Raw genomic sequence first — 13,409 nt, 5'->3', positions numbered from 1 at the left:
CCAACTGGAATAAAGGTACATTTTTTACACAAATGGCTCAAATGGCTGCCTCAAAACCTTTCAGAATTAGGGCATACACCAATAAAATATAAAAAAAAGGCAAAGGCTTGAAAGCCTCAAAACAGGATGATCTCTATGAGGTCATTTATATGCTGTTCAAGGAAAAAAGGAATTATAGGGGCTCTCCAGAGTTAAGAAGCGGGAATAATAATAAGCTCTGGAAAAGATACTAAATATTAAAGAGTGCTGAACAACAGGTTGGCTAAATATCAAGCTTCTGTTTACAGGCAAGACAACAAAACAATCTTGTACACAACTGCAAACATGCCCCATAAGGATTAATTAATTAATTGACAGTATCAACTAATTCTATGAAGACAAATAATCCTGTCCTTTATCAAAGGACATTGCTCTGCTCATCAAGGAAAGGTCTAATTCTAAAAAGCTGAGTAATTTAAAGCTCTTCAGCATATCAAGAATGAAAAATAACCAAAAGAAAGAATGAAGGAAGAAAAATACTTACCAGACTATCTAGTCCTCCTCCCAAGAGATCCACTGCTCCCATCTGCATTGAGGACACCTGTGGCACATTGACTGGGGGACCAAGGTCAAGGTTTAAGAGATCTCCTAGAAGGTCACCTTGAGAGGGGATAACCTGAGGCTGTTCCAGGTTCGTGGCAGTGGTGGTGCCAACAGGGCTGTCACCTGCATCAGTGCTGCAGTCACACACACAAAGAGGGGAAAAGAAAAAAAGTCACTTTCACCCAGGACATGCTAATAACAAGGCAACAAGTGAATGTCAGATCCAGAAAATAGAGGAGGAAGGGAAAAAGAAACACCAAAAAATCCCCACACACTTTATTTTATTCATTTATTTTTTTTAGCAGTGTTATTTTTTTAAAAGATTTTATTTTTAAACAATCTCTACACTCAATGTGGGGCTCAAACTCACAACACTAAGATGAAGGGTTCCATGCTCTACCAATTAAGCCAGTTAGGCACCCCTAAAAAACTTATTTCATAATCATTTGTTGATGCACATGAAGAGATGACAGCAATTCTTATTTTTATCAAAATAAATAAAAATAAATAGTTGCTACAATGAAAATTAATGTATACTATGTAACATCAGTCAGTCCATTTTAACTGAGTACCTACACTATGACAGAGCACTGTAATGAGAACCTTGGGGCTATATATATATTTTTTAAGATTTTATTTATTTATTCATGAGAGACAGAGAGAGAGAGGCAGGCAGAGACATAGGTAGAGGGAGAAGCAGGCTCCATGCACGGAGCCCGATGTGGGACTCGATCCGGGGACCATGGGATCACACCCTGAGCCGAAGGCAGATGCTCAACCGCTGAGCCACCCAGGCGTCCCTTGGGGCTATATTTTTTTTTTTTTGGGGGGGGGCTATATTTTTAAAAAAGGAAATATATCTCCTGTCCTCAACTTAAACAACAACAAAAAGCAGCATTTACAAGATGACTGCAAAGCATATTCATTGTGTAACAGCAGAAATGAGTACTGTATGAGTGTCTGCATATGGACAGGATATAGATGACAAGCAAAACAAGCCAGGTAGGACTGATTCTGAAAGCTTCTGAGAATGGTTTTATGACTAGAGTTTGAAGAATAGCACAGTTATGAGGAAGTGCCAGGGAAAGACCTCCCCTAAAGGAAGGGATGGTTTGTGCAAAGGCACAGAAATGAACAATCTGACAGTAGAGGTGGTAAAAAATGATGTTGGCAGGGGCAGGGATTGGGATTAAGATTCTGGGAAACAGAAGATGGGGAGATAAAAATTAATTTTTTATGATAAGCAATACAGAATCACTTTGATTTGTTGAACAAAGAACTAAAAGTAACATTTCAGAAACATCCCTCTAACAGCTGTGTCTCAAATGGACTAAAGGTGGAAAAATGAGCATGGAGATGAGGAAAGAGTAATCTCAACTGCTACATAAAAATAAAAAGCGGGATCCCTGGGTGGCTCAGCAGTTTGGCACCTGCCTTTGGCCCAGGGCATGATCCTGGAGTCCCGGGATTGAGTCCCACATCATGCCTGCTTCTCCCTCTCCCTGTGTCTCTGCGTCTCTCTCTGTGTCTCTTGTGAATAAATAAATAAAATCTTTTTAAAAAATAAAATAAAATAAAAATAAATAAAAAGCAAGTGATGAGTTCCAAGAGACAGTAGATGTTGTTGGGTCAACTGGATAGCTGTGTGAGAAAAAAAATGAACCTTGACTTTTGTACCTCACAAAATAAAAATTAAAGAGACAAAGTGGACATATATGTGAAGGGGAAAACCTAGGAGAGTAGCTTGATGGCCTTGGAGTAGATAAAAGTTTCTACAGAAAACATTAAGTATGAAAGGAAAAAAATGATGACCTGGACTTCACTCAACAGGAAAATGCAAATGCAAAGTAAAGCAAGGCCCCGTATCTCACAGAATGGCAAAAACTAATATGATTGACAACCCCAAGTGCTCCTCAGGGTGTGAATCACCTAGAACTCTTATACACTGCATTGAATACACTACATTGTATATACACTATATATACACATTGTATATACACTACATTGGTAGGACTTCTTGGGAAAACTGGCAACGTCTCCCGAGGCTAAATATACATCTCTTCTATGATCCAACAATTCCATTCCTAGGTGTATACACAAGAGAAGTATGTAAGTCTACTAAGACATACACAGAATATTCATAGCAGCTTTATCTGTAAGAGCCCCAAACTGAAAAAAGGTACGTCAACAGAAAATATAAATAAATTGTGGCATATGTGGGCAATGGAATACTATATACCAATAAACAGAAACAGATAACTGATTTATATCATGTTCAAAAATAAGCAAAACTATTGTGACGAAAGTCAAAACAACGGTTATCTCTGGTAAGTGGGTATTAACAGCAAAAGGACATGAGGACTCTTCTAGAGTCCTGGAAATATCTGATCAAGGTAGTGGTTATGATTGTATACATATATACAAGTCTACTGAGCTACACACTAAAGGTTAGTGCACTATTAAGATGATCATAAATGGCATATAATTTCAAAGAGGGGGGAGGAATTCCACAAGGAAAATTCCAGGCTCAGACAGCTTCACTCTGAATTCTTTCAAACATTTAAAAACAAAATAAAACCAAACTTAGATAAATTTTAAAAGAGAATAGAGAATGACAATTAAGAAAATCTAAAAATAGTTAAGACTGCTTGTGTAATATTAAATAATTATTTCTAATTAGGCTGGATAATTTATTGATTTTTTTAACATTTTATTTATTTATTCATGAGAGACACTCAGGAGAGGCAGAGACACAGGCAAAGGGAGAAGTAGGCTCCCCATGGGGCACCCAATGTGGGACTCAACCCCAAGACCCTGGGATCATGACCTGAGCCAAAGGCAGATGCTCAACCACTGAGCCACCCAGGTGCCCTGTGATTTTTTTTTTTTAAGTCCTTATCTGTTAGAGATACCAAGTAAAGGTAAAATGAGAGGAAGTCTGGGATTTGACTTAAAGTACTCCAGCTCCCTCAAAAAATAAAACATTGTGGGGGAGATACATGAAACAAGTTTGGCAAAATAGTAAGAACTGCTGAACCTGAGTGAAGAGTAGACAGGAATTTGTTACTCTATCTTGCATGTTTTCTGAGATTAATATAATACAAAGAAAAAATACTGTAAAAATTCTATTAATGATATTTTCTTGAACATAAAAGAGAGAAAAATGAATAATCAAACTCAGAATAAACAAACAAAAACTAAGAAGTAAAAAGACTGCTGATGCTCCTCACAATGACAGAGGAATCTGCCAGAGGATGATGGGAAAACAAATGTTGTGCTCAACTGTTAAATTTCAAGTACGAGACACAAGTGAAGAAATCAAACAGGGCAGCCCCGGTGGCTCAGCAGTTTAGCGCCTGCCTTCAGCCCAGGGTGTGATCCTAGAGACCCGGGATCGAGTCCCATGTTGGGCTCCCTGCATGGAGCCTGCTTCTCCCTCTGCCAGTGTCTCTGCCTCTCTCTCATGAATAAATAAATAAAATCTTTATTTAAAAAAAAAAAAAAAAAAGAAGTCAAACAGCCAAGGACAAGGGACTGGCAGTCAGAGTTCGGGAAGAAATCAGACACACATCTCAGGTGAAATCAGCAGAGCACCGTGAGTGTGGCAGGAGGAGTAGTAGGCGGTCTAGAGTAAGCAGACAGAGATCAAATGTTGGCTCCAAAAATGACAATGTGATCTTGGGCAAGTGACAACTTTTCTGAGACAAAGACTCCTCATCATAAAATGGTAACAATGTTACCCAAACACAGGGATCTATTTTAGGCAGGATGAAATGAAAACATGGTATAAAATGGAAAAGCCTTGTAATACATCAGTGGCTGTGCTTAGTAGATCAGTCCCAGAAAGGAATACAAAGAGAAGCACAGAGAGAGCAAGTTCAGAATGAGCCTCGCAACACATTCAAGATTAATGACTAGAAAGAGAACGAACACAGAATAGCAAAGATTAAAGACAGAAAAACAATCCAAGAAAGATGACTTAGGAGCAAAAAGTGTCAAGGAAACCAAGATGAGAAGTATCTAGAGTGGGGGAAGAGGAGCATATACAGCCAAAAATTAATAAAGAAGTCAAAAGAGGGAAGCAATTTCATATGCACCTGCCAAGAAATACATGAAATCTCTATAAAGGATGTTCTCTGAACACGAAATTCTATCATCTCATGACATGTGCCATTTAAGAAGTGTTCTGTCATATTGTTTATCAGGACCTCTACGCAGAAGGCAAAAGAAGTAACAGTGCACATATTTTCCATGAGAAAGAAAAAGAGAGATGAAAAGAAGTAAATGATTCCATGGTTTCAACAAGAAGATGGCAAACCATTATGCATTTTTTCTAAATGACAAACACAAGAAAACACGAAAATGTTCTCCATTGTAAACTCCTGGAAATAACTGCCTAATTGTCATCAAAGCAGTATTTTTTAAAAGGTGAGATTTTTCTAAATTAGGCAACTATTTACCCTCTCACCTCCCCGCTGCCCAGAGCAGCTGACAAGTTTTAGTAAGCAATACCCAACTGAAAAGCACTTTTTGCTTTCCCGAGTAGATATTAAAAGATTTAGTTAAGTAAGCATTTTTAGATCTCTAGAAGAGGCAGAGTAAGGTTTTACAGTGTAGCTGTATTTCATGTCAGATCCTTATCCCTTCTTAACTGAATGCTGCAGAAGAGAGCTAGGTAATGTCTGTGCTATTATAGATATACCATTTGGAGCAATATATCATCCCCGTTTATTTCAAAGGGAATTTTTATGCATTTGTGTTTCCTTTGAAAAGATAATACATGAAAAAAAAAAAAAAAGATAATACAAGCACAATGGACCAAAAATCCTTTTTTTTGTCTAAAAAGGAACCACATAAGGAATTGTGAAGGTAACAAATTAAAGACTATTAATCAGATAAAGATCTTATGTAAGAGATTGTTTCTTTTTTTTCTTTTTTAAATTTTTTTTTTCTTTTTAAAAAATTTATTTATTTATTTATTCATGAGTGAGAGAGAGAGGGGGAGAGACACAGGCAGAGGGAGAAGCAGGCTCCATGCAGAGAGCCTGGCATGGGACTCGATCCTGGGTCTCCAGGATCACACCCTGGGCTGCAGGCGGCGCTAAACCGCTGTGCCACCGGGGCTGACCCTGTTTCTTTTTCTAGTATAAATATTGGTTCTTTCCTTATGTTCAAGAAAGGGTTGTTTTTATTTGATTTTTTTTTTCACTTCCCCTCCCAAGGGTCAAAAGCTATCAATATTGTGATATTACTTATCACAAGTAATCTAAATTGCATATAAATATGGTTACGGAGCCAAATTAAAAAGAAAATCCCTATTTATTACCCAAACTTAACAGACTAGGAGGTGGTGTACTTATTAGTCAAATGGTCATATGTAGGTTAAATATGCATGCCTACAAGAGAAACATCCTACTGTTACAAGGCCTAATCCTTATGAAGCCACAACTTCCTTTCAGTAAAAATCACAGCATCTGTCCTAAAACCAGATTCAACTCATGTGAGGGCTAATGAATATCAATAAACATTTGCTTGGATGTTGCCCTTTCCTCTTTAAATAAGTCCTTTCTCTTCCTTTTTTCGATGAGCCTGACTATAGGCTTATCAATTTTTTTTTTAATTTTTTATTTATTTATGATCGTCACACAGAGAGAGAGAGAGAGGCAGAGACACAGGCAGAGGGAGAAGCAGGCCCCATGCACCAGGAGCCCGATGTGGGACTCGATCCCGGGTCTCCAGGATCGCGCCCTGGGCCAAAGGCAGGCGCCAAACCGCTGCGCCACCCAGGGATCCCAGGCTTATCAATTTTATTGATCTTTTCAGAGAACCAGCTCCTGGTTTCCTTAATCTATTGTTATTTTTTTTGTCTCTATTTCATTTATTTTTGCTCTAATCTTTATTATTTCTTTCCTTCTACTGGCTTTGTGATTTGTTTTTTTTTTCTACTTGCTTTAGGTATAAGGTGAGGTTGGGATTTTACTTATTTCCTAAATTGGCCTCAGGAAGGTACTGTTATAATCTTCCCTCTTAGAACAGCACTGCTGCATCTCAACTCCGTTTAAATGTTCTAATCAAAAAAACAAGGAGTGGTTGAATGGATTAAAAAAACAAGAGCCGGGCAGCCCGGGTGGCGCAGTGGTTTAGCGCCGCCTGCAGTCCGGGGCGTGATCCTGGAGACCTGGGTCGAGTCCCGCATCAAGCTCCCTGCATGGTGCCTGCTTCTCCCTCTGCCTGTGTCTCTGCCTCTCTCTCTCTCTAGCTGTGTCTCTATGAATAAATAAATAAAATCTTAAAAAACAAAACAAAACAAAACAAAACAAAACAAAACAAACAAACAAACAAAAACAAGAGCCAGGCAGCCCAGGTGGCTCAGCAGTTTAGTACCACCTTTTGCCCAGGGCCTGATCCTGGAGACCCGGGATTGAGTCCCATGTCAGGCTCCCTGCATGGAGCCTGCTTCTCCTGCCTCTGCCACTCTCGTTCCCTCTGTGTATCTCTCATTAATAAATAAATAAAATCTTAAAAAAGAAAACAAAAAACCAAGAGCCAAATATACTCTCCCCACAAGAGACTCACTTCAGACCTAAAGACACATGCAGACTGAAAATAGAGGAGTGGAAAAACATTTACCATGCAAATGGAAGCAAAAAAAAGAAAGATAGGGTAGTAATATTTATATTGGACCAAACAGACTTTAAAACAAGGACTATAACAAAAAGCAAAGATGGACACCACCTAATGGGAGGAAATAATCCAACAAGAAAAAAAAATCCAACAAGAGAATATAACAATTATAAATATCCATGTACCCAATATGGGAGTACCTAAATACATAAAGCAACTATTATTAGACATTAAGGAAGAAATTGACAGTAGTTCAGTAACAGCAGGGGACAAGACCCTACTTACATCATGGATATATCACCCATACAGAAGACCAACAAGAAGCAGTGGCTTTGAATGACACACAGGAGCAGATGCTTTTTTAACAGATATATTCAAAACATTCATTCAAAAACAGCAGAATACACATTTCTGCGTGTATCCCAAGTGCACATGCAACATTCTCCAAAACAGACGTGTTAGGTCCCAAAACAAGTCTCATAAATTCAAAAAGACTGAAATCATATCATGCATCTTTTTTGACCACAATGTTATAAAACTAGCAATCAATCACAATAAATAATCTGGAGAGAACATAAATTCACAGAGGCTAAACAATATGCTCCTAAACAATGAATGAGTCAACCAAGAAATCAAAGAAGAAATAAAAAAAAAAAAATACATAGAGGTAAATAAAAATGAAAACACAACTGTCCCAAATCTTTGGGATGCAGCAAAAGCTGTTCTAAGAGGAAGATAACAAGATAACAGCAACATAGGCCACCTCAGGAAGCAAGAAACCTAATCTTATCCTTTAAGGAGCTAGAAAAAAAAACAAAGCCCAAAGCCAGTAGAAGGAATGAATCTAGGCTGCTTTTATAAAACAATCCTGCAAATGTTATTTCATTATCAGCTTTATAGCATAAAATAAGTATTTGCTAACTTTATCCATACACTTCAACCAAAGTTATGCTAAAGGTAGGGGAGCTCAGGTGGTTCTGTCAATTAAACAGCCGCCTTCAGCTCAGGTTATGATCCATGTTGGGCTCCCTGCTCAGCAGGGAGTCTGGTTCTCTCTTTGCACCAACCCTCCCCACTCCTGTTCTCTTGCTCTCAAATAAATAAAATCTGAAAGGAAAAAAAGAAAAGAAAGCTAAAGGTACATATAGGCTTTCTTCCAAATTTTCAGCCCTGAGAAGATTTCCAGTGCCATCTGCAGACTTTTTTTTTTTTTTTTTTTTTTAATTTATGATAGTCACAGAGAGAGAGAGAGAGGCAGAGACACAGGCAGAGGGAGAAGCAGGCTCCATGCACCGGGAGCCTGATGTGGGACTCGATCCCGGGTCTCCAGGATCGCGCCCTGGGCCAAAGGCAGGCGCCAAACCGCTGCGCCACCCAGGGATCCCAGCCATCTGCAGACTTAAGCAAGTTTCAAACTTACCAGTTTAGAAGTTTTCACCATTTTCTAAAGCCATTATCTTATCTACTCCCAGTTTAGAACACACAGAGGCCTTTCACCTATTATGTTTGTGGTCACTGGTCTTCAGATGGAGCGCCCAGGGCAGTGTAACAGGTTTGCAAAATGCACAGCAAGTTCTTTTCTAGACTATAAAAGCATGAGGAAGACCAACTCTGTTCTAAACAGTTACTTCTCACTCAAAATCTAGCTCATCTGCTTACCTCCCATGATGTATTGGCAAGTGTTTACGATGGATTCCATGACTTCCTTCCACAAAAGCATTGGGAGGCTTATGGTATACTGAAGCCAAAGATCCAATGTGGCAGATGAGCTCATCCAGCAAAGTTGGCTCAATAAGATCTGTTTCCTCAGAAATCAGTGGCTTCTCAGACAACACTACTTCTTTGGCTGTGACAGGGTCCGTTGAGAGAAGGCGCCAATAAATATAGCCCCGGTCTCGAAGGTCAGGATTATCAGAATCCTAATGAAAGGCAAGGGCAAGAAGGTTTAAATGGAACTTTTCTCCATACAGAAAACCAACCTGCTAGATTTATTATCAAGGCAATGCTGTAGTGATTTATAAAGAGTTGGCTATTAAGATATTTAAACTCAACATAGTTTTAACACATTCATAATTCTATAATCTTTAGTGTTTCAAAGAGTTTAAATTGAAAGGTTAGTCCTATGACTGAAATTCAAGGAATGTTGGGAAAAGGAAAATAGAAATTTAATCAGGCAGAAATTTACTCCCTGAGATGGCCTCAGAACACAAAAATAATATTTTTTAACTGCTGTAAATATTAGGATTATTCATAAAATATTTTACCCATACCTTCTTTTTTCATTCAAACATTTATTAAGTATCTCCTATGGAGATACTGTCTAGGCCCTGAAAATTAAGAGATAATGGGCAGCCCGGGTGGCTCAGCGGTTTAGCGCCTGCCTTCGTTCGGCCCAGGGTATGATCCGGGAGACCCAGGATGGAGTCCCGCGTCGGGCTCCCTGCGTGGGGCCTGCTTCTCCCTCTGCCTGTGTCTCTGCCTCTCTATCTTTCTCTCTCTCTCATGAATAAGTGAATAAAATCTTAAGAAAAGAGAGAAAGAAAGAAAGAAAGAAAGAAAGAAAGAAAGAAAGAAAGAAAAAAGAAAATTAAGAGATAACAACAGAGAGTACCTGACTTTAATAAGCGCAGAGTACTAATTATTACAATATAGTATGAGAGGTAGTAGTATTTAAAATAATAAAAAATTGTCAAAGATAACAACAGAACTAAGTGCTTCCCAAAGGGGTGACATTTGGCGGGGGGTGGGGGGTAGGGGAAAGAAGGAGAGAATCTTTTTAAGATTTTATTATTAGAGAGAGATGGAGAGAATGCACACGCAAGGGGAGGGGGGCAGAAGGAGAGAGATAAGCAGACTCCCCGCTGAGTGGGGAGCTGGATGCAGGGCTCAATCCCAGAACCCTGAGATCATGACTTGAGCTGTGGTTAGACACTTAACCAACTGAGCCACCCAGGCGCCCCCGCAAAGGGATGACATTTTAATCTAGTGGTCTTGTTTTATCTGTGGTAGTTTTAAAATAATTTTATATACTTATGACAAAAAAAATTATCAATGCCACATCACAATTAGAGGTTTGTAACATAAAAATAAGTCTCTGAGGCACCTGGCTAGCTCAGTTAGTGGAGTTAACAACTCTTGATCTTAGGGGTCATGAGTTCAAGTCCCATGCTGTGTGTACAAATAAAATCTTTAAAAAAATTTTTTTATTAAAAAAATAAAAATACAGGGACACCTGGGTGGCTCAGTGGTTGGGCACCTGCCTTTGGCTCAGGTTGTGATCCTGGGATCCAGGACTGAGTACCGCATCAGGCTCCCTGTGAGGAGCCTGCTTCTCTCTGCCTATGTCTCTGCTTCTCTCTCTCTGTGTCTCTCATGAATAAATAAATATTTACATCCTTTCTCCATTTTAACTCTCCACCCCCAAAATAGCCATATTAACAGTGTGGTATGCATCCTTCCAGAATGCTCCTAAGCACACATATATTCATTTTATATAAAACCAGTTTCACATTATATATACTGCTCTGCAAGGTGCTTTCTACATTCACATGTATACCTGCAAATTTTTCCTCTTTGTACAGCCCTGCATCATTATGGACTAGTGTCCTATTGAAGGGCATTTAGATTGCTGCCTCTTTCTCCTTCCTTCCTGCCATTCATTCATTCATTCATTCATATGATTATAAAGTGGCAATAAATATCCTGGTATCTACCTCTCAGAGTATATGTATATGGTAGCATGTATGCCCAAGCTGTTCCAATACTACAACAGTAAGTCCCTGTTTCAGATCTGTAATTAAAACACACATACAAAAATATTTTCTTTAAAACTGGGCCAATTTGAGGGCTTCCATGTGAGTTTCTAAATGGGCAGATGAACTTGTTCGTGATTTAAACACATAAGGAACTTAGCGTTCAGCTTAATACTAGCAGTGAATCTGATGGTTTTGACTACATGGTTTTAAATGGTTTTTCTTAGTCATATATTGTTTAATTTGCATCTGCAGTGGATTAAGACAAAAAAGCGTTAGAAATGCCAAGATATGGGAAGTTAGTGAATAAAATTATCAAAATGGTAAACGTAATCTAAAATAATCTTTTTTTTTTTTTTTTTTTTTTTTAAATTTTTATTTATTTATGATAGTCACACACACACAGAGAGAGAGAGAGAGGCAGAGACACAGGCAGAGGGAGAAGCAGGCTCCATGCACCGGGAGCCCGATGTGGGATTCGATCCCGGGTCTCCAGGATTGCGCCCTGGGCCAAAGGCAGGCGCCAAACCGCTGCGCCACCCAGGGATCCCTAAAATAATCTTTATCACATACATAAGCTGCATCATTATAATAGAAGTGCATATATATATGTATTACATACCGTATCAAAATGTTTGTAGTATTTGAAATGTCAGGGTTAAAAAAAGGAAACAGTGATATAGTGTCCCATTTACATGATTTTGTTTTGTTTTTGAGGAGTTGGGTAATTTATTTCTAAATAGCAGCCTGAAACCTCACTTAGATTTTCATTTGGAAACAAAGCTTGAACATTATAGAACATAAATAAACTGATTTTATAAGAGAGTTGAATATGAATTTTCCAAAATAAAAGGCCAGGAAAGCAATCCCCACCCCAGCTTTTGTTGATACATAAATTAAAAATTAAATCTTAAAAAATAAAAAATAAAATAAAATAAATAAAAATTAAATCTTAACTTATATATTCAATCCCCAGAGCACACCATTTGAAATTTGTAGACTATGCTTTTTATTATACAATTAAAATGAATATTGCACATTACTTGACTAGAAAAATTTAGTCCCCCATCTTTACAGATTAGTAATATTGTTGAGGTATTTAACTTTATAATACAATTTAATAATATACTTATTAAAATAACATCTTTTTATTTCAAATTATTTCTCTCCTCTATTATGCACATATTAAACCAAATGGCAAAAAAAAAAAAAATCCTGTGGGGATTTACAAAATTATGTACATCCATGAAAAAAATTTGAGTCCCATCCCCCCACAAATTCAAAACACTGCAACAGGGCAAAATGCTGCATATGGAATCACTGGACTAAATGGTATATATGTTAGGGGTGCCTAGGTGGCTCAGTCAGTTGAGTCTGACCCTTTTTAATATTTTATTTATCTGAGAGTGAGGGAGCGAGCTGAGGGGGGTAGGGTGGGAGGTAGAGGGGTATGGGGAGAGGCAGAAGGAGAAGCAGACTCCCCACTGAGCAGGAAGCATGATGCAGGGCTCCATCCCAGGACTCCAAGATCATGACTGACCCAAAGGCAGACACTTAACCGACTGAGCCACCCAGGTGCCCCAGTTAAGTCTGACTCTTGATTTTCATTTAGGTCATGATCTTAGGGTCTTGGGACTGAGCTTTATGTAGGGTTCTGCACTGGGCATGGAGACTGCTTGAGATTCTCTCCCTCCCTCTCCCTCAGCCTCCCTTCCCCCACACACTCAGGGTCTCTCTAAAAAATTAAATAAATAAATAGTAAAGGATATACATACTGCAAATCTTAATAGACTTTAAAATTTAGCCCTGGGGCAGCCCCAGTGGCGCAGCAGTTTAGCACTGCCTGCAGCCCAGGGCATGATCCTGGAGACCCGCGATGGAGTCCCACGTCGGGCTCCCTGCGTGGAGCCCGCTTCTCCCTCTGCCTGTGTCTCTGCCTCTCTCTCTCTTTCTCTGTGTCTCTATGAATAAATAAATAAAATCTTTAAAATATATATATAGTCCTGTAAGAAATGATTATCAATTTTCTAAGACCTGAAGTTAAAAACAGGTAAGATCTCCACTGTTTGAACACTGTTGTTCTGAGAGCTGACTTGTTAGGCCTACTATAAGCTGGCCTTCACTGCCTCACTCTTTACCTGGAGGCCACAAGAAATCAGTCCTAGTCAAGACTTGGAACACGAAAACAGAAACCTTTTATGATTTTAGGGTGCCATTATGTGTTTAGTGACTCAGAAAATTTGGTTTTGAATCTGCTTTTCTGCTAGCCCCATAGTTCCTTGCCAGGATCTGGAAAAGTAGTACATTTCTAAAAATTTGAGGGCTTCCAAAAAAATTCTTACCAGGCAAACTCTATAACAGTAATTTTTTTTTTTTTTTTTGCAGAATGGATTTTTTTTTAATTTTTTTTTTTAATTTTATTTATTTATGATAGTCACATAGAGAGAGAGA

General features: G+C 38.6%; 1 protein-coding gene across 3 annotated transcripts in view; it reads right to left on the bottom strand.

The window, feature by feature from the left end:
• Positions 1–13,409, bottom strand: part of AP2B1 (adaptor related protein complex 2 subunit beta 1) — a 131,478-nt gene that overhangs the window by 60,395 nt on the left and 57,674 nt on the right. For all 3 annotated transcript variants that reach the window (XM_072779531.1, XM_072779533.1, XM_072779532.1), the window contains exons 13-14: positions 8,866–9,125; positions 524–716 (exon numbers count right to left, since the gene is read on the bottom strand). In XM_072779531.1, coding sequence (XP_072635632.1) covers positions 524–716; positions 8,866–9,125 — 453 coding nt within the window. The remainder of the gene's footprint in view (positions 1–523; positions 717–8,865; positions 9,126–13,409) is intronic.

Source organism: Canis lupus, chromosome 16 (genome assembly GCF_048164855.1).
Source record: "Canis lupus baileyi chromosome 16, mCanLup2.hap1, whole genome shotgun sequence".
Taxonomy (NCBI): domain Eukaryota; kingdom Metazoa; phylum Chordata; class Mammalia; order Carnivora; family Canidae; genus Canis; species Canis lupus.
This window is presented reverse-complemented; position numbering and strand designations above follow the sequence as displayed.